General features: G+C 42.5%; 1 protein-coding gene across 1 annotated transcript in view; it reads left to right on the top strand.

Moving 5' to 3' along the window:
* The window catches only part of FAM151B (family with sequence similarity 151 member B), a 74,281-nt gene that overhangs the window by 9,459 nt on the left and 44,326 nt on the right, over nucleotides 1-20,496 (top strand). The window contains exon 3 of the mRNA XM_075837842.1: nucleotides 8,976-9,135. Coding sequence (XP_075693957.1) covers nucleotides 8,976-9,135 — 160 coding nt within the window. The remainder of the gene's footprint in view (nucleotides 1-8,975; nucleotides 9,136-20,496) is intronic.

The following is a 20,496-nucleotide window of genomic DNA, read 5'->3' as shown; positions in this document are numbered from 1 at the left end:
GGGCCTAACTAAGGTCCGAAGGGCTGTCCAGTATTAATTACTATTATATTTTATCTATGCCCTAAGAGATTTAAAATGTACATGCATTAATGTATCAAATACACTAAAGATGATTATTTTAAATAAATAATTTTTAACCCCTTCAGTACACAGCCGATTTTTTTCAACTCTGACGTGTTGCTTTATGTAGTAATAACTCCTCCGGAATGCTTTTACCTATCCAAGCGTTTGAGATTATTTTTTTGTGACATGTTGTACTTTATGTTAGTGAAAAAATTTGGTCGATAAATTTGGTATTTATTTTTGCAAAACACCAAAATTTAGAGAAAATGTGCAAAAATTTGCATTTTTCTAAATTTAAAGAGGCTCTGTCACCAGATTTTGCAGCCCCTATCTGCTATTGCATCAGATCGGCGCTGCAATGTAGATTACAGTAACGTTTTTATTTTTAAAAAACGAGCATTTTTGGCCAAGTTATGACCATTTTCGTATTTATGCAAATGAGGCTTGCAAAAGTACAACTGGGCGTGTTGAAAAGTAAAAGTACAACTGGGCGTGTATTATGTGCGTACATCGGGGCGTGTTTACTACTTTTACTAGCTGGGCGTTGTGTATAGAAGTGTCATCCACTTCTCTTCAGAACGCCCAGCTTCTGGCAGTGCAGATCTGTGACGTCACTCACAGGTCCTGCATCGTGTCGGCACCAGATGATTCTGCAGCAGCATCGGCGTTTGCAGGTAAGTCGATGTAGCTACTTACCTGCAAACGCTGATGCTGCTGCAGAATCAAGTGTAGCCTCTGGTGCCGACACGATGCAGGACCTGTGAGTGACGTCACAGTGCTGCACTGCCAGAAGCTGGGCGTTGTGAAGAGAAGTGGATGACACTTCTATACACAACGCCCAGCTAGTAAAAGTAGTAAACACGCCCCGATGTACGCACATAATACACGCCCAGTTGTACTTTTACTTTTCAACACGCCCAGTTGTACTTTTGCAAGCCTCATTTGCATAAATACGAAAATGGTCATAACTTGGCCAAAAATGCTCGTTTTTTAAAAATAAAAACGTTACTGTAATCTACATTGCAGCGCCGATCTGCTGCAATAGCAGATAGGGGCTGCAAAATCTGGTGACAGAGCCTCTTTAAACGTATCTGCTTGTAAAACAGATAGTAATACCACACAAAATAGTTACTAATTAACATTTCCCATATGTCTACTTTGCTTGCATCGTTTTTTGAACATACTTTTATTTTTCTAGGACGTTGCAAGGCTTAGAACTTTAGCAACAATTTCTCATATTTTAAGGAATTTCAAATGGCCATTTTTTCAGGGACCAGTTCAGTTCTGAGGTGGCTTTGAGGGCCTTATATATTAGAAAATCCCCATAAATCACCCCATTTTGAAAACGGTGCCCCTCAAGGTATTCAAATCAGCAATCACAAAGTTTCACAGGAATTAAAGCAATGTAGAGGAGAAATTGACAAATGTTATTTTTTGGGCCGAAATTCATTTCTAATACATTTTTTTTTTTTTGTATCACAGAAGGTTTTACCAGAGAAATGCAACTCAATATTTATTACCCAGATTCTGCAGTTTTTAGAAATATCCCCCATGTGGTCCTAGTGTGGTAATGGAATGCAGCACCGGCCTCAGAAGCAAAGGACCACCTAGAGAATTTTGGGCCTCCTTGTTTTAATAATATATTTTAGGCACCTTGTCAGGTTTGAAGAGGTCTTGTGGTGCCAAAACAGTGGAAACACCCCAAAAGTTACCCCATTTTGGAAACTACACCTCAAGGAATTTATCTTGGGGTATAGTTAGCACTTTGACCACACAGGTTTTTCGCTAAATATATTGGAATTAGTCTGTAAAAATAAAAATCTACTGTTTTTCTGAAAAAACATAGAAATTGTTAATATTTACAAGGAATAACGAAGAAAATTCACCACAACTTTTGTAAAGCAATGTCTCCCGATTACGGCAATACCAAACATGTGGCAATAAACTGCTGATTGGACCCACAGCAGGGCTCATAAGGGAAGGAGCGCCATTTGAATTTTGGAGCACAGAATTTGCTGGAATGGTTTTCGGCGCCATGTCGCGTTTGCAACGCCCAGGTGGAACCAAAACAGTGGAAATCCCCCAAAAGTGGATTTTGGAAACGACACCCCTCAAGGAATTTTTCTAGGGGTATAGTTAGCATTTTGACCCCACAGGTTTTTTGCAGAATTTATTAGAATTAGGCCGCGAAAATGAATATCACAATTTTTTCCACTAAAATGTTGCATTTTCTAAAGGGATGCCATAAAATGTACTGGGAAACTGAAAAAAAATTCTTTGCGGGCTGAAATTTTTTGGGGGTTTCGTTTTTACAGCTTTCGCCGTGCGGTAAAAACGAAAACTTTACTTTATTCTGCGGCTCAATACAATTACGGTGGTACTAAATTTATATAGTTTTTTTATTTTATATTATACTACTTTTACAAAGAAAAGTCTAATTGTTACAATAAAAATAGCTTTGTTTCACCACATTCTGAGAGCCGTAACTTTTTTATTTTTCGCTTGATTGAGCGGTGGGAGGTCTTATTTTTTGCGGGACGAGCTGTAGTTTTTATTGGTACCATTTTTTGGTACATAAAAAGTGTTCAAAAAGTTGTATTACATTTTTTTTTGAGAGCTAAGGTGGAATTATTTACATTTTTTACGGTATTCACTGTGCCAGTTAAATAATGGTATATTGAAATAGATCGGCCTTTTACGGACGTAGCGATACAAATTTTGTTTATTTTTTTACATTACATTAGAAGAAAAAAGGGAAAAGTTTTTTTTTTAAAAGTTTAAATTATTTTTTTCTCACTACTAAAAGCTTCAATTCTTCTACACATTTTATTAGTCCCCTTAGGGGACTTGAACCAGCGATCATTGGATCGCTGGTACAATATACTCCAATACTAATGTACTGCAGTATATTGTTATTTTTACAGGCTTCTGTAACAGCACAATCACTTTTCCTGTCCGTTAGTCCCGGCAGTCAGATGCCACAGACGAAGCCGGAAGGGCGAAACCCAGGGTCGGGCGAGAGTGTTTGGCGTGCCGCCTAGAAACTTTAAAGATTTTTACTTCCCTTGATGGTTTTATTTCTTGTTACTTCTGTGAGTATGGATTAAACTTGGCGTGGAGCAATCTTTTTTCAGAGTGTGTTGCACTATGTGTCTTCCTTTTTCCATCTATTAGAGACATAAGATCCTTTTCTTACCAGGAGTTCTTTGAATGTGGAGAGAGACGATAGGGAGCTCAGTGGAACTACAAGGATAAGAATTACCATCCACACCCTCATTGGATTGCGGATTGTCCAGTGCATTTTTCTGGGAGAGAGTGTCCATACTGAATGATATTGGACTGTTACCAGTGCCCAGGAGTGGTAAACTTAACTGTACTTTATATATGTCATTTAGGGTATTTGTTGGATCATACCCAATTTAGTTTTGCCTGCTCCGGTCTGAGAGATATATTGTGGGTATTTGAGCCAAGAGAAACCACCATTATTTCTGTAATACACAGCTGACACCTGCAGCATATGGAGCGGGCTCAGCACGTGAGTCCGCTCCATACATCAACCCCCGCACCATGACGTGCTATTAAGTCATAGTGCGCAAAGGGGTTAATGCATAGCGGATGGTTCAAAGTGAATATTGCCATTTTCCACTGATATGCCATTTTAGTGCATAATATCTCATAAAACGTTAAGTGGGTTCTCCCGGGTATGGCGATGCCATATATGTGGGTGCAAACTGCTGTTTAGGTACGCTTCAGGGGTCAGAAGGGAGGGAGTGCCATTTTGCTTTTGGAGTGCAGATTTTGCTTGGTAATATTTCTGTTTGGGTATAATAATGGGGTAAATAAATAATAATCCGCAGATATGTGGCCGGTGTCACACTGATAAATGGCGCCCGATCTTATCCGCTTTTGGACACTGCGCATAGTCATATTCTGAGAGCCAGAACTTTTTAGGGGCTTATTTGTTGCGGGACAATCTGTAGTTTTCATTGGTACCATTTTGGGGTATATGCGTATTTTTTATTTTTTTTTAATATCCCGTTTTATTCCATTTTTTGCAAGCCGGGTGACTAAAAAAACATTGTCAGAATTCCTGGTTTTTGGTTTATTTTTTTGTGTCGTTCACCGTGCGCTATAAATGAAATTTTTACTTTATTTGCAGGTCGATACGATTACAGCGATACCATATGTATATAGGGTTTCTTTATGTTTTGCAGCATTTGCGCAATAAAATCACTTTTTTATAAAATAATTTATTTTCTGTGCCACCATATTCTGAGAGCCATAACTTTTTTTTATCTTTTTAGTCAAAAAACCTGTTTATTGGCTTGTTTTTTGCGGGACGGGTTGTAGTTTTTATTGGTACTATTTTCAGGTACATGTGACTTTTTTTTTTATCACTTTTTTTATTCTCTATTTTGGGAGGGGTGGTGATTTTTTTTTTTCTTTTCTTTTTTGGGGGGTGTTCATTGTGTGGAAAAAATAACAGAGTTTTATAGTTGGGGTCGTTACGAACGCTGTGATATCAGATATGTGTACTTTTTTTTTTAACGTGTTCACTTTTTTACTTGTCCCACTAGGGGACTACGAGACTTGCAGCTTTGATTGCTGCTAGAGTACATTACACTAAACACGTAGTGTAATGTATTCTAACTGTCATTGTGACGTGACAATCACACTGACAGGAAGCCTCGGAGGACCAGCCTCCGGCTGCTCCTCCTAGGCTTCCGTACACGGCAACCCGGAGGTCATTGTCTGGCCTCCGATTGCCACGACATGCATCGGCAGCCCCCACAATCACTTCGTGGGTTCTGCCGATGTGCTTCAAGCCCCTTAAATGCGGCGATCGCAATCGGTCGCCGCATTTATGGGGTTAATTGCCAAAATCAGCGGCGATGGTCTGCTGACCGGCAAGACTGGAGTGTCAGCTGTCTGGTACCTCCTGGTGCAGGAAGCAAACCCTCTCCAGGACGTACAGTTGCGACGCAGCACGGGAAGAGGTTAATGTGCAAAAATTAAGTAGTCAAATTGTTGCTATCACCCGAAGTGAATGGAAATAAATAAATATTTAGCGCTTACTTAGGCCCCATGCACACGGCCGTAATTTTGATCCGCAACTACGGACCATAATTGTTGATGAAACTACAGACCCATTAATTTCCATTGCCCACGGAAACTTTCCCGTATGCTTACGTAGAAAGGCTCCTTAAAAAATAGGTCATGTTCTATTTTATTTTTTGATTTTACGTACCGTGCTCCCATACTTACTCACGGACCAGAATTACGGCAACGGCCGTGTTCAGGGGGCCTTAGTTATATGTACCCCAAAATGATGCCTAAAAAAATCGACAAATTGTCTTGTAACATAAAAAAAAAACTGATTTCAAATAGCTACGTAGACATAAAAAAAGGTGGTGAGGAAAAAACTAAAATGTCCCTATGGTACTTAAAGGGGTCCTGCAGGGACCAAAAATTATTAGCAGTGCACTCATTTATTCATTCCAGTCCCCCGTCACGCGGATTCTGAGATTTTCATAGATTTTTATAGTGCTGCCGGTGGACCGGAAGTCTAGTTGCACACCCTTCTTTGATGACGATATGACTTTGTCATGTGAGCGATCCCGCTGTACTACTGTTCCTGCTTGTACATGGAGTACAGCCAGGTCGGTTTCATGACGAAGAGTCGTATCACCTTCCACCAATATGGTTCTCCTAATGCAGCCTACATTTCCCATAATGCCTCTGGATTTTCAGAAGCAGGGGGGTGGAGTGTCAACACACTGCACTTGCTCTGATTTAAGTCCAGCAAGTGATCGATCAGTGACGTAGAACTTCTGTCCCCTAGCTGCAGAGTCTGTGTATACTATGTGATGCAGCTCAAGCCTGTCTCCTTTTGCCTCCTGCTTGTGATAGATTTTTCTGTCAGTTTTTACACAGGAGGTAGTGAGAAGCAGCATCTCTTAGACATACACAGGACTCTATATACAGCACTCACAGATCATATAGACAGTGTGAGTCAAGGGGCTTCTAACTCTGCAGCTAATCATTGTATGGCCTCAGCTATTATATCACTGAACTTCTGGTCCTTTAGATAGTGAAGAAATTATCTCTTCAGCAGCACTATATGCATAGGGGAAGGGGACTTTCAGAGAAATAAGACGTGCATGACTGGGGTTTGTGAGGGGTCTCAGAGCTTCCATGAGGGATTTTATTGGGGATAATGTAAGCCTGTAGTTCACAGGAAGTCAGCCACAAACTAGAAATGAACTGTAAAGGATCTGCCAGGCACAGCTTCGGGGTTAACTCCCTTAATTAATCAGTCAGCACCTGAATCTACATCCCTGAGACTGACTCCAGCTTCCACCACTCAGGCTGGCAGGCTTAGGAGTGGGAGAGCATATCGCAGCCTGGCCAGACTCAGCTAGCTCCCGCCCTCTGTCTATTTATACCTGCATTTCCTGTTCCTCCTTGCTTGTTATTCTTTTTCATGTGGTTTCCTGGCCCAGCTACAGCTCCTTCTATTTTGTTCCTGCTGCATACAGACCCTGGCTTACTGACTACTCTTCTGCTCTTCGTTTGGTACCTCGCACACTCCTGGCTTGACTCGGCTCGTTCACCACTCTGGTTGCTCACGGTGTTGCCGTGGGCAACTGCCCCTTTCCCTTGCTTGTATTCCCTTGTATGTTTGTCGTGTTTGTCGTGCACTTACTGAGTGCAGGGACCGCCTCCCAGTTGTACCCCGTCGCCTAGGGCGGGTCGTTGCAAGTAGGCAGGGACAGAGTGGCGGGTAGATTAGGGCTCACTTGTCCGTTTCCCTACCCCCCGGTCATTACATTAACCTTCTGTCTACACATGAGCATGGTCAACTTTGGTGGTCAGACTGAGATCACATGACAAAGATGCCCATCATTAAAGGGTTTAAAATGTATAGATGCCACTGAGCTGGGAAGAAACAAAATAACACTGCTAGAAAATTGCGGGTGAGTTAGCATGATATATGCTAAAAAATTTGTCGGAGTGCTTCTTTAAGGCCAAAACTGTCTTGGTCCTTAAAAGATGTCCAACTTCCTAATCTAAGATGAGGTATGAAGCAACTTTGCGAAAGGTCTTAAAATAGGTCTTAAAATTGTTCTATGTCTACAGCTACTACACAGATCTATGCATCTCCACGGTAACAGACTGCAAACAAACTGTGTAGTCTGATCCTGCAATCGTACTCCTTTTTATCTTTCCCCTACATACATTTGGTAGGTTAGCAAGAAGACTGGGCAGAGGGAAGAAGATATGACTGCAGAATCAAACTATAACGCTTGCTTGTTCCCATGGAGATACAAAGGTCTGCATAGAAGCTCTAGTAAAGATTTTTTAATTTAACCCCTTAATGACCTGGCCATTTTGCACGTTAATGACCAAGGATTATTTTTTGTTTTTTCACGGTCGCATTCCAAGAGTCGTAACTTTTTTTTTATTCCGTCGACATAGCCGTATAAGGGCTTGTTTTTTGCGGGACGAGTTATATTTTGTAATTGCACCATTTTTAGATGCTTAGAACATATTGATTAACTTTTATTAACTTTATTTTAGGAGAGAATTGAAAATAAGCAGCTATTCCAGCATTAATTTTCACGTTATAAATTTACGCCGTTTACTATGCAGCATAAATAACATGTTAACTTTATTCTATGGGTCGGCACGATTATGGGGATACCAAATATGTAAAGATTTTATGTTTTTTCTACGTTTGCACAATAAAAACCCTTTTAGAAAAAAATTACTTGTTTTTGCATCGCCGCATTTCAAAAGCCGTAATTTTTTTTTTTTCCGTCGATGTGGCCGTATGTGGGCTTGATTTTTGCGGGACAATGTGTAGTTTTCATTAGTACTATTTTGGGGTAAATAGGACTTATAGGTTAACTTTTATTTTATTTTTTATGGAGGGAATGGGAGAAAAGAGAGAATTTTGACGTTGTTTTTTTGCGTTTTCTTTGGACGCCGTTCATCCTGCGGTTTAATTAATGTGTTCATTTTATTGGTCAAGTTGTTACGATCGCTGGGATACCGTATATGTGTATGTGTGATTTTGTTTTGATAGTTTTACTAAATAAAACCACTTTTTGGGCCAAAAAAGTAGTTTTATTTGACTTTGACTGTAATTTTTTTTTATTTTTTTTCCACAAACTTTATTTAACTGTTTTACATTTTTTTTTTTAGTCCCACCAGGGGACTTCACTATGCGATCTGCTGATCGCATATATAATGCTTTGGTATACTTAGTATACCGAAGCATTATTGCCTGTCGGTGTAAAACTGACAGGCAACCTATTAGGTCATGCCTCCGGCATCGCCTAACAGGCAGATGCTGAAGACAGACCTTGGGGGTCTTTGTTAGACCCCCGGCTGTCATGGAAACCTGACGGCGACCCACGATTTGTTTGCGGGAGCGCTGATCGGGTGACAGAGGGAGCTCCCTCCCTCTGTCAAACACATTAGATGCCGCTGTCACTATTGACAGCGGCATTTAATGGGTTAAACTGCCGGAATCGGAGCGCGCTTCGATTCCAGCAGTTGCAGCAGGAGCCAGGCTGTGTATAACATCCGTGCTCCTGCCGCTGATCGCGTGGGTACAGTGGCAGTACCCGCGCCATCACAGGACGGATATATCCGTCCTCCTGCGTGAACTAGCAGCTGCTGAGGACGGATATATCCGTCCTTCGGCGTTAAGGAGTTAAGACCTATAGTAAAGTTGCTTTATTTTTAACTTTATTTACAATGGGTGAATAAAAAAAATTGTGGTAAGCTCCCATGCAGCTCTAGCCTTAGAAGATTGTGTATAAAATAGGGCAGTGGCGGGAAACCTTATCATTCAGTTTGAAGAATAATGGAGTCTGTTTTTATGTTTTGGGTAATATACACAGGTGATGTGCATATGATTGAGGCCGACATCCTCCTTCGAGGAACTGGAGAAAGAGAACCAATAATGGCTCATCCTCCTGCAACTGACAGTGACATAAATCTTAAGGACTGGCTGGCCGAGGTCTCTGCATCTAATAAAGGCGTTAAGCTTGACTTCAAAACGTAAGTTGTCCTATAGCGGTGCGATGAATACGTCGCATTTATGCCCTTTTTTGGCTACACATGGATGTCAAACACAGACAGCAGATTCTGTTAGGCCAGGACATGTTTGTAAAACCAAAGAATTAGTTAACTCAATGAAGTGAGACTTCTGATCGTTGATATTCATTTTTAACAAAATGCCATCAATACCAAGTTATTAGAAAACAAGTGATTTTTCGTTATCCTGTGTAAAAAGTGACACTTGTGGAGTGCGTGATATTGCACCCTCTTTTCCAGCATGCCTCCTCCACCCCCCAAAGTCTGTATATATGTAGCAAACAGCGGATCTCAGCAGCACCGTTATTAAGCCATTCAATATATGGTAGAGATGGTTCACAGTCCTAGGTCTGGGTCCACTGACCTTTTTGACATAAATTGGAAAGGAAAAACCGTTGCATCTAAACTTCAGGAAAAAGAGATTTCTTTATTCATAAAACATGCGGCTTGAAACCAATTTCTGGAGGGGCCGAAACACTGCAGGTTTGGTGAATAGAGCGATCTTGTGCTATGATTGTAGTCCTGGCTTGGGCCTCCAGTACATGTTGTACTGATCTATAATATGGCACCCATAGCCTCTTATGATCTCGTACTGTGCCTCCGATTTTATATGGAGGCATATAGAGCATTTCACATAAATCTGTGAGAAAAAAATGTTGGCATGCTCCATGAAGTATGGAGGCAGCACATGGACTGCCTAGAGGTATTTGTTGCTGTACAGGGTTCTTGCCCATCTGCTCAGTTTAAGGCCCCATGCACACCGCCGTAGCTGTAATCCCGGTCCGTGGCTACGGCCGGCCGCGGATAGTCACCCGCATTTACGGGCCATGCTCCCGTTATAAAGTATGAGAGCATGGTCTGTAAAATAAAAATAGGATATGTCCTCTATTTTTTACGAAAGCTTTCTACGACCAGGACACCTTCCTGTAAATATATGGGAAGGTGTCTGTCGACCATAGAAATGAATGGGTTCGTAATCACGGCCTGTGCATGGGGCCTAAATTTGTAAAACAATCATCTTTTCAATATACTTTCAACACTGAGTCTTTCATGTTCCCACACCGCTGGTCTACTCAGTCCCTCGCCACTCTTTTGTATACAACTTTGTTTTGTCTATAGCAATGTCTTGTCGCGTGACAACGTGGCCAATGTGCCGCATTGACGTCACTGTCATCACGCATGATTGTATAATAGTGCAACGGGACAGAGCAAATTGGTGCTGCGGGAACAGGTGACAGTCAGTAAGGTAAGTACTGTACAATGAAAAGTTGTTTTTTTTGTTTTCTTTTTACAATATTAAGCCCATAGAAGTTGATTTTAATAATGCACAGCACTGTTACACAATAATCTACCTCATAAAGATGAGTGCTCATTTCCTATCCACGCAATGACGCTCGCGCTTACCTGACCAATGGATTGATTTCCTTTTTTCGAGCATCGTTGTACTTTCCATGTGAATATCTCATAGGTTTTTTTAGTCATATGTTTTATATACAGTATATAAAACCACATTTTTTTATAGAAAAGTTAGATGTGTGTCCTTGAACTCCCAATTCACACACTTTATTATGACCGTCAGGAAGCACAACAGCCCACGAGGGGCTGAGTCTCACTGGTGAGATAACACCGATGATCCCTTCTAGTAAAGCTGTGAGGGTAGCAGTCAGCATAGCACTCCGTACATCACATCTACTGTAGGAACACTGCGTCTTCTCTGCAAAGTGAAGCCAAACTGTAGCTCACAAACAAAAATACTTCTGGGAAACTAACCCATTTTGAACACTTAAAGGAATACTGAGGTAAAATCATCAGTTGTGAATCTTTCCATATCACTAGCTTCATATTTGTGGCCACCAATACGTGTCATTACAGTAGAGGCCTTATGAAGCTTCTACCTCTTAATCCCATAGCTGTCATTTGTCTCAAAGTGATTCCAGTACCTGTCGTAGCAAAAGGGGCACTCGTGATTAGTACAGAAGGAGGAAGCCATGACAGCCTAAGAATTCTTCCTCAATTACTGTATAAAACAAGCGCGCAAGCTGTCAGCTCCTAATGCAGCAATTTATCAATTTATGTTAGTCCTATATAGGGATGTCACGGTCACAATACCAAAATTTGGACTTCGATACCGATACTTCGTTTAGTATTGCGATTTCGATACCAAAACGATACTTTGCCAACAGTAATAAAAAAAAAAAGTTATTTCGTTTTCTAATGTGAGGCGCGAGGTGTGATGATGAATTTTGAATGTGCCTCACATTAATAGTAATTAACCCCATCATGTTTCAAAGTCATAATGGTTTAATGTGTAAGGTACATGATGGGGTTAATTACTATTATTGTGAGGCACATGGAGGTTAAATTCATCATCGCACCTCGTGCCCCACAATAAGTGATAGAAAGCAGTGTTTATTTTATTTTTTTAAAGCGCACACATCATAAATGATGCAAAAAAATTGTTGTGAAGGTTATTACGGCCGCGCCAATACCCAATATGTGTATATTTTATGTATTGAGACTTATTTTAATGTTTATTGCAAAAAAGGTGTATGTGTATTTTTTTAATTTAACATTACTTTGTTTTTACTTTATTTTTAAACTTTAATGTACTGGCATATATCTATATACTGATCGTACACAGACATATATCTATATCCCAGTACATTATATATGTACATTACCAGTACATTAGCCTGTGTACTGATGGTACACAGGCAGTTGTTAGGACATACCTAGGTATGCCCTAACAGGAAATATGGTAAGACAGCCCTGGGGTCCTTCAATGGACCCTGGGCTGTCTGCCCATATATGGTATGTCCCTCAATCGCGTCACAGGGATTCCTGTGATGCGATCCAGGGGCATCCCTCCCTTCTCATTTTCCCCTGAATACTGCAGTCAGCTTTGATCGCAGCATTCACGGGAATAACGGCGGAGATGAGCGGTTTCTCTGATCTCCGCCGTTATAGAGCGGGGCTGCGGCTGTGTAATACAGCCATTGCCTCGCTCCTGACAGGAAGTGCGTGCGCGGTCAGCATGAGGTGATGCGGCCGGCGCTGCACTAATGAGCGGCGGTTCAGGAACTGAAGACAGAACATGGGGGTGTATTGCAATGCGCCCGCCATGTTCTGTCTTCAGTGCCGCAGATCATTAGTGCAGCGCTGGCCGTATCGCATCATCCTGACCCCGCCCACTTGTTATCAGGACTCAGGAGCGCGGCAATGACTGTATTACACAACCGCAGCCCCGCTCTCATACAGTCAAGTGTTACTATACTGAGCTGTGCAGCCGCACAGCTCAGTATCGAAATACATGAAATAACGGTATCGAACCGTTTGGGGATGCAGAGTATCGAAACAGTATCGAAGTTTCGATGCATCGTGCATCCCTAGTCCTATATGTCATATACACCATATACAGGCATCTGCATCTTTATAATTCAATCTCATGTTACTCTGCTTTGACTTGAGAGGTCACGGATTCTCTTTCAAATGTTAAAAACCTTAATATTGTATTATGTCCAATTTGTTAAAGCTCCTCTATTTAGATACCAAATTATGGATTCATTACATGTTAAGAACAGTAAGGTCACATTGATGTAGTAATCAGAAATTAATTTTATGTATTTTTATGTGTTTAGAATTTGTTTTGTAAATAAAGATATGAATTAAAACAGAAATAATTCATAAAATTTCAATTATCAGTTAAAATATCATTTAGTTAATTAGGAAAATATTTGCCTCCTTTAACTGCAGAGTTCATGTTCTCCAGTTCATAGTGACCAATTATATTCATATATGTTGTGTTGTGCTACAATGGAATGACCAGCGCTTAGGGGCAAAAATTCTGTATCATTTTGGTCAATCATTACTTACCCAAGGATCATAACTTGCAGCATTAGTGTGGTTTTAGAAATACTTTAAAGTGACCGCTTAAAGTTCTTGTATCTTGCTATTATGATTCTGTTGAAATTCAGCCCCTGTGCTGAGATCTTGGGGATTGATGAAGTAGGACCAGGCTGGCTTCGTGCGTGCGTGCGCGTGCGCGTGTGCGTGTGTGTCCATACAGTATATATACTGGTAGGTTGTCTCCGGTATCTGGAGCCATGCTGACTGCAGTGCATCCCACATTTGCTGAAGGGTGTGTGGGTGGGGGAGGATCCATAGAGCGAACAAGACCATCCGACAGATGCTCAACTGTGTTCAAGGCTGGTGAATTAGGGGGCCAGGGAAGTACTTGGAAGTCTTGGTCGTTCTCTCCAACCACCGTTGGACATTTCTATCTGTGTGACCTGTTGCATTGTCTTGCTGGAAGGTTCCATCTGCCCCAGAGAAGACAAACCGCATGTATGAGTGGACGTGATCTGCAACGATGGTTTCGTATCCAAATCGGTTCAGAGTGGCCTCCACATGGATGAGTGAGCCCAGAGAATGCCATGAAAAAATTCCCTAGACCATAACGCTGACGCCGCCAGCTTGTGTTCCTCCAGGAATTATTGCAGCGGGTTTGTTCTCTGTTTCTCACCTGACACAACAACGTCCATCCGTTCAAAGTAGCAGAAAACTCCAATCATCGGTGGTCCAAATCAGATACTGCCGTGCAAATTGAACCCTTTTTTTCCTGATGCACCTTTATTAACATAAGAGCAGTGACCATCCGTCTGCTTCGGAGCTCCATTTGCAGTACGTTTCGCTTTAGACACCTGTCTGGTAGCCCCCTGGTTGATTTTTCACGGTGAGCTGCTCCACTGTTGCGTGTTGTTCGGCCCTCGCGCACCTTCGTAGCCGACGTTCACCTCCCATCAATGGTACGTGAGTCCGCAGTTTCCATGTCGGTTTCCAATGGCGCCATTTGTCCACTCCTGATACACTTTTACCACAGCAGAACGTGAACAGTTCACAAACTGCCCTGTTTGAGAAATACTGCCACCCATGACCCAAAAGCCAATAGTCCTCTCTTCTTGCAACTCTGATAAATCGCCCCTTTTTCCCATGGCAACAATGAGTGATATGTGTTCAGACAGCCTATCGCACACCTTATATATCCACCAAGCCAGCCTGCTACCTATTGCTTTATATATATATATATATATATATATATATATATATATATATATATATATACACACACACACACACATTAGGTCCAGAATTATTAGGACAGTGACACAAGTTTTGGCATATTATCTGTTTGCCAAAACATATTGAATTTAAAGTTATATAACCAATATGGGCTTAAAGTACAGACTCTCAGCTTTAATTTGAGGGTATTCACATCCTAATTTGAGGAAGGGTTTAGGAATTACAGCTCTAATATGTAGCTGCCTCCTTTTTCAAGGGACCAAAGGTAAATGAACTATTATCTCAAAAGCTATTTAATGGGCTGCATGAGCTATTCCCTCGTTAGACCTTTTACCTGCTTAATTGATGGATTGAGTTGATTCCAGGCGTGGCATTTGGAAGCTGTTGCTGTGAACCCACAACATGAGGTCAAAGGAGCTGTCAATGCAAGTGAACAGACCATCGTTAGGCTGAAAAAAAAATAAAGAAATCCATCAGGGAGATAGCACAAATGTTAGGAGTGGCCTAATCAACAGTTTGTTACATTCTTGAAAAAAAAGCACGCACTGGTGATCTCATGAACTCCAAAAGACCTGGACGTCCACAGAAGACAACAGTGGTGGATGATCGCAGAATCCTTTCCATGGTGAAGAAAAAACCCCTTCACAACATCTACCCAAGTGAAGAACACTCTCCTGGAAGTAGGTGCATCAGTATCGAAGTCTACCATAAGGAGAAGACTTTATGAGAGCAAATACAGAGGGTTCACCACAAGGTGTAAACCATTAACCAGCCTCAAAAATAGAAAGGCCGGATTAGACTTTGCCAAGCAACATCTAAAGAAGCCAGCCCAGTTCTGGAACAGCATTCTTTGGACAGATGAAACTAAAATCAACCTGTACCAGAATGATGGGAGGAAGAAAGTCTGGAGAAGGCTTGGAACGGCTCATGATCCAAAGCACACCACCTCCTCTGTAAAACATGGTGGGGGCAGTGTGATGGCATGGGCATGCATGGCTGCCAAAGGCACTGGGTCACTAGTGTTTGATGATGTGACAGAAGCAGCTGGATGAATTCTGAAGTTTTCAGGGATATACTTTCTGCTGAGATCAACCAAATGCAGCAAGGTTGATTGGATGTCGCTTCACAGTACAGATGGACAATGACCCAAAACATACTGCGAAAGCAACCCAGGAGTTTTTTAAGGCAAAGAAGTGGAATATTCTGCAATGGCCAAGTCAATCACCAGAGCTCAACCCGATCGAGCTGCATTTCACTTGCTTAAGACAAAACTTGGGGCAGAAAGACCCACAAACAAGCAACAACTGAAGACAGCCGCAGTAAAAGCCGGGCAAAGCATCACAAAGGAGAACACCCAGCATTTGGTGATGTCCATGGGTTCCAGACTTCAGGCAGTCATTACCTGCTAAGGATTCTCTACAAAGTATAAAAAAAATAAAAAAATTTATGGTAGTGTTAATTTGTCCAATTACTTTTGAGCCCCTGAAATGAGGAGGCTGTGTAGAAAAATGGTTGCAATTCCTAAATGTTTCACAGGATATTTTTGTTCAGCCCCTTGAATCATGAAGATTGTATCACTGTCCAAATAATTCTGGACCTGTGTGTGTGTGTGTGTGTGTGTGTGTGTGTGTGTATATATATATATATGTATATATATATATATATATATATACAGTGGAGGAAATAAGTATTTGATCCCTTGCTGATTTTGTAAGTTTGCCCACTGTCAAAGTCATGAGCAGTCTAGAATTTTTAGGCTAGGTTAATTTTACCAGTGAGAGATAGATTATATAAGAAAAAAAAAAATCACAGTCAAAATGATATATATTTATTTGCATTGTGCACAGACAAATAAGTATTTGATCCCCTACCAACCATTAAGAGTTCAGCCTCCTCCAGACCAGTTACACGCTCCAAATCAACTTAGTGCCTGCATTAAAGACAGCTGTCTTAAATGGTCACCTGTATAAAAGACTCCTGTCCACAGACTCCATTAATCAGTCTGACTCTAACCTCTACAACAGGGGTCGGGAACCTATGGCTCGCGAGCCAGATATGGCTCTTTTGATGGCCGTATCTGGCTCGCAGACAGGGCTCCTACCCAGTGGCGGATTATCATTAGGGCGTTTCGGGCGGTCGCCCGGGGCCCAAGACTGCCAGGGGGCCCAAGGAGCCTATGACCGCCCGAACCCCCTCATGCCCAGTGGCGTCGCTAGCACCGGAGGGAGCCCCGGTGCCAGGACCGCACCTGTCAGGCGAGGGGAGCTTTGCTTCTACTTAGCAGCCGTGGTCTGTGCTGCTTTAGAAGCTCCCCCTCCAGCCCCCCTTCCCTGCTCTAAACATCTCTGCTGCTAGCTGTCGGGACATGGGGGAGGGGAGACTGTCGGCGGGCTCTGTGCTGTGAGCAGGAGAAGAGCTGCAGTGAAGACATAAAAGGTAAGTGCATGTGTGTTTAATATCCATATTCATGTGTGTTTAATGTCCATATTCATGTATGTTTAATGTCCATATTCATGTATGTTTAATGTCCATATTCATGTATGTTTAATGTCCATATTCATGTGTTTACAAGGTGTACTTTGTGTATAATGTGCATACTCGTGTATAATGTGCCTACTTAGTGTATAATGTGCATACTCGTGTGTACTTTGTGTACTATGCATACTTTGTGTATAATGTGCCTACTTTGTGTACTTTGTGCATAATGTGTGTACTTTGTGTACTGTGCGTACTTTGTGCATAATGTGCGTACTTTGTACTGTGCGTACTTTGTGCATAATGTGCGTACTTTGTGCATAATGTGCGTACTTTGTGCGTACTTTGTGCATAATGTGCGTACTTTGTGCATAATGTGCCTACTTTGTGTACTTTGTGCATAATGTGGTACTTTGTGTACTGTGCGTACTTTGTGCATAATGTGCGTAGTTTGTGCATAATGTGCCTACTTTGTGTACTGTGTGTACTTTGTGCATAATGTGCGTACTTTGTGCATAATGTGCGTACTTTGTGCATAATGTGCGTACTGTGTGTACTTTGTGCATAATGTGCCTACTTTGTGTACTAGTGTTTAGGTAGTGTTAGCAATAGTTACGGCGCGGCAGGGTGGTGGTGGAGAAGGGGGGCCCAAGTTTGGGTAACAGCCCAGGGCCCATGGTCTTCTTAATCCGCCACTGCTCCTACCTGTCTATGGGAAGGATGCATGCACCGCGCTCCATCAGCCCGTGCACCGCGCTCCATCAGGCCGCGGTGCACGCTGATATTGGTAGTTCTTTGATGGCCTGATAAGCATTGGCGGCAGTGGTGAGCGGCAGGGAGCATGGACTACATTTCCCATAACTCCCTGCATAGCCGCGCCGTCTGCAAGCACGCACCTGCGTCCCCTAGTGAAGCGGCATCTGCCTCCTCCCTTGTGTCTCCCTTGGACGTTAACGGTAGGAAGTATTCTATTCGTCGTTGGTTAGCAACAGCATTAAAACGTTATTATGTTATAAAAAAAAGAGTTCGGAGATTTGTTGTTCTTTAAAATTAAATACAAGTCAATGTGTGCACTTTATGTACAGTGAGACTATTTAATAAAGTTCAATTATTTATTACGCTGGGTGTGCCTGCTTGTATGTACCACTTTAAGTAGTAAATGCTTTAGTTCCCTATGGGTCTGAGCCTCTCTTTTTTGTTCATTTTCTGTAAGACCAACACTTTTAAAAGGGCCACTGACAGATACAATTGCTCCAGCGGTCACTTAGTACACAAAGGAGTGTTCCTCTCTGCTGCACTAAGCCACCGCTGGACCTAAACAATAATTCGCTGTAAAATAATAAAATAGATAATTGACATAACTGACAATGCGTTGTGTGACATGTCCAACATTCCAGCTTCTTTCTTCTGCGAATGCCTCAAAGCTGGCATTCTCTCAACATCAGGTGGGAAGAATGCCAGCTTCCAGTCATGCGCAGGAAAAAGAAGAAGCCAGACTGCTGGACTGATGTCATGCATCGCAAGCTCACAATGTAAGTTATTTATTTAATTTTTTTACTGCTAATTACCATTGTTTCAGTCCAGTTGTGGCTTTATACAGCAGGGAGGAGCATTCCTTGCTGTACTAAGTGAACATTGGAGCGATTGATCTGTCAATGGCCCTTTAAACATATTGTACGGCTCTCGCGGAATTATATTTCAAAATATGTGGCGTTTACGGCTCTCTTAGCCAAAAAGGTTCCTGACCCCTGCTCTACAACATGGGCAAGACCAAAGAGCTTTCTAAGGATGTCAGGGACAAGATCATAGACCTGCACAAGGCTGGAATGGGCTTCAAAACCATAAGTAAGACGCTGGGTGAGAAGGAGACAACTGTTGGTGCAATAGTAAGAAAATGGAAGACATACAAAATGACTGTCAATCGACATCGATCTGGGGCTCCATGCAAAATCTCACATCGTGGGGTATCCTTGATCCTGAGGAAGGTGAGAGCTCTGCCGAAAACTACACGGGGGGAACTTGTTAATGATCTCAATGTAATGATGGGGGTAGGGAAACGGACAAGTGAGCGCTAATCTACCCGCCACTCTGTCCCTGCCTACTTGCAACGACCCGCCCTAGGCGACAGGGTAAAACTGGGCGGCGGTCCCTACGCTCAGTAAATGCACGAGACAAACAGACAAGGGTACACAAAGCTAAGGGAAAAGGGGCGGTTGCCCACGGCAACACCGTGAGCACCAAGAGTGGTGAACGAGCCGAGTCAAACCAGGAGAGAACGAGGTACCAAATGCAGAGCAGGAGAGTAGTCAGAAAGCCAGGGTCAGTATGGAGCAGGATCAAATAGTTAGAAGCTGTAGCTGGGCCAGGAAACCACACGAGAAGAATCACAAGCAAAGGAGGAACAGGAAAGGCAGGTATAAATAGACAGAGGGCGGGAGCTAGCTCCGTCTGGCCAGGCTGCGATAGGCTCTCCCACTCCTAAGCCTGCCATCCTGAGTGGTGGAAGATGGAGTCCGTCTCAGAGACATAGACTCAGGTGCAGACTGATTACCTATGGGCGTATACACAGAAGTTGTGCCTGGCAGATCCTTTACACTCAAGGCAGCTGGGACCACAGTCACCAAGAAAACCATTGGTAACACATTACACCGTAATGGATTAAAATCCTGCAGTGCCCGCAAGGTCCCCCTGCTCAAGAAGGCACATGTACAGGCCCGTCTGAAGTTTGCAAATGAACATCTGGATGATTCTGAGAGTGATTGGGAGAAGGTGCTGTGGTTAGATGAGACTAAAATTGAGCTCTTTGGCATTAACTCAACTCACCGTGTTTGGAGGAAAAGAAATGCTGCCTATGACCCAAAGAACACCGTCCCCACTGTCAAGCATGGAGGTGGAAACATTATGTTTTGGGGGTGTTTCTCTGCTAAGGGCACAGGACTACTTCACCGCATCATTGAGAGAATGGATGGAGCCATGTACCGTCAAATCCTGAGTGACAACCTCCTTCCCTCCACCAGGACATTAAAAATGGCTCGTGGCTGGGTCTTCCAGCACGACAATGACCCGAAACATACAGCCAAGGCAACAAAGGAGTGGCTCAAAAAGAAGCACATTAAGGTCATGGAGTGGCCTAGCCAGTCTCCAGACCTTAATCCCATCGAAAACTTATGGAGGGAGCTGAAGATCCGAGTTGCCAAGCGACAGCCTCGAAATCTTAATGATTTACATATGATCTGCAAAGAGGAGTGGGCCAAAATTCCATCTAACATGTGTGCAAACCTCATCATCAACTACTAAAAACGTCAGATTTGAAAAATGGGCTCTGAGCCTTAAAGAGGCTCTGTCACCAGATTTTGCAACCCCGATCTGCTATTGCAGCAGATAGGCGCTGCAATGTAGATTACAGTAACGTTTTTATTTTTAAAAAACGAGCATTTTTGGCCAAGTTATGACCATTTTTGTATTTATGCAAATGAGGCTTGCAAAAGTACAACTGGGCGTGTTGAAAAGTAAAAGTACAACTGGGCGTGTAATATGTGCGTACATCGGGGCGTTTTTTACTTCTTTTACTAGCTGGGCGTTCTGACGAGAAGTATCATCCACTTCTCTTCAGAACGCCCAGCTTCTGGCAGATCACGCTGTGACGTCACTTCCCCAGGTCCTGCATCGTGTCAGACGAGCGAGGACACATCGGCACCAGAGGCTACAGATGATTCTGCAGCAGCATCAGCGTTTGCAGGTAAGTAGCGACTTACCTGCAAACGCCGATGC

This window comes from Rhinoderma darwinii, chromosome 1 (genome assembly GCF_050947455.1).
Source record: "Rhinoderma darwinii isolate aRhiDar2 chromosome 1, aRhiDar2.hap1, whole genome shotgun sequence".
Lineage (NCBI taxonomy): Eukaryota > Metazoa > Chordata > Amphibia > Anura > Rhinodermatidae > Rhinoderma > Rhinoderma darwinii.
The sequence above is the reverse complement of the archived record's forward strand: the minus strand, read 5'-3'. Positions and strand labels throughout refer to the sequence as shown.